The 1,377-nt window shown below is 58.0% G+C and overlaps 1 protein-coding gene across 1 annotated transcript in view; it reads right to left on the bottom strand.

Moving 5' to 3' along the window:
• The window catches only part of ETH_00041545 (uncharacterized protein), a gene marked incomplete at both ends in the record, with an annotated part of 2,232 nt that extends 1,094 nt beyond the window's left edge, over positions 1–1,138 (bottom strand). Inside the window, one exon of the mRNA XM_013374155.1 lies at positions 751–1,138. Within this exon, the coding sequence (XP_013229609.1) occupies positions 751–1,138 (388 nt within the window). The remainder of the gene's footprint in view (positions 1–750) is intronic.
• Between the last annotated feature and the right edge of the window lie 239 nt (positions 1,139–1,377).

A 1,377-nucleotide genomic window follows, 5' to 3' on the forward strand; every position in this document is an offset into this window, starting at 1 on the left:
CAGCAGCAAATGCTCGCGCCAAAGCCAAACGATCTGCTAGTGCTGCAGCAGACTTTGGAAATCCGGGGGCCCCCCGAGGCAGCCCCAGGGCCTCCAGTTCCCTTTCATAGTGCCGCAAAAAGAAGGCCTGCAGCAGCAGCAGCAGCAGCAGCAGCAGCAGCAGAGGCAGCGGTGCGTGGGGAGTCCGCAGACCAGGAGCGGGCGGGCAAAGAAATCAGCAGCAGGAACAGCAGCAGCAGCAGCAACAACAGCAGCAGCATTAACAGCAGCAGCAGTTGCAGAGGGGGCACGTGCAGGAACGTGAGAAGGCCAGCAGTAGCAGCAGCAGCTGCTGCTGCTGCAGAAGCATTTAAAAAAATGAAAGGAGGTGCAAATGCTGCTGCTGCTGCTTCTGCTGCTGCTGCTGCTGCTGCTTGCCTTCTTTTCCTCATCTTCTGTCTCCAAATTGTCTCTCAGTTCTTTTGCTGCTTTAAAAATCGAAGCAAAAGAAAAAGGATCAGCAGCAGACTCCCTGCAGCAAACGCACCCGCAGCAGCAGCAGCAGCTGCTGCTGCTGTTGTTCTTCCTGCTGCTGCATGTGTCGCTGCCTCTGCTGCTAGCCTTGCTGCTGCTGTTGCTGCTGCTAATTTTGCTGCTGCACTACTGCTAGTCCCGTGGCTCCTGCTGCTGCTGCAGGTCTCGCTGCGACTGCTGCTAAGCTTGCTGCTGCTACTGCTGCCACTCTTGGTGCTGCTGCTGCTGCTGCATTACCTGTCTCCGGCTTTTGCTTCCGAAGCCGTAGGGGTTTCTTGCTGCTGCTTGTTGCTGCCGCTATTTGCTGCTGGCAGCTGCCCGTGTCTTGCTGCAGCCAGCCAGTCAAGTAGCTGCTCCAGCGTCTGCGGCTGCTGCTGCTGTTGCTGCTGCTGCTGCTGCAGCTGCTGCAGCTCCTGCAGCAGCACGTCGGGCTTAACCGCCCCTGACTCCAGCTGCTGCTTTATCTCCTTCCGCGTTGCTGCAACAACATCTTCTTTGCTGATGCTCTTGCTGCTGCTGCTCCTGCTGCTGCTGCTCTTGCTGCTGCCGTTGCTGCTGCGCTTTCTGCTGCTGGTGCTGCTACTGCTGCTGCTGCTGACCTCGGAGTCCCCTTGGTCTTCATCTCCTATAAAGCCGCAGCCATTGTAAGCCCAGATCTTGCTGCTGCTGCTGCCGTTTGAGCTGCTGCTGCTGCTGCTTCTAACGCTTGCTGTTTTGCCGCAGCTACCACTTAAGCTGCTGCTGCTGCTGCTGCTGAAACGAGGGGACAGACTTTGTGTGTAGGTCACTGTAGTGACGAAGGCAGCTGTGTGGCCCCGCTGCTGCTGCTGCTGCTGCTGCTGCTGCAGCAGCGCAGTGGCAGCA

The sequence above is a fragment of the Eimeria tenella genome, genomic scaffold, assembly GCF_000499545.2.
Source record: "Eimeria tenella Houghton genomic scaffold, Eth_scaff1975, whole genome shotgun sequence".
NCBI lineage: Eukaryota > Apicomplexa > Conoidasida > Eucoccidiorida > Eimeriidae > Eimeria > Eimeria tenella.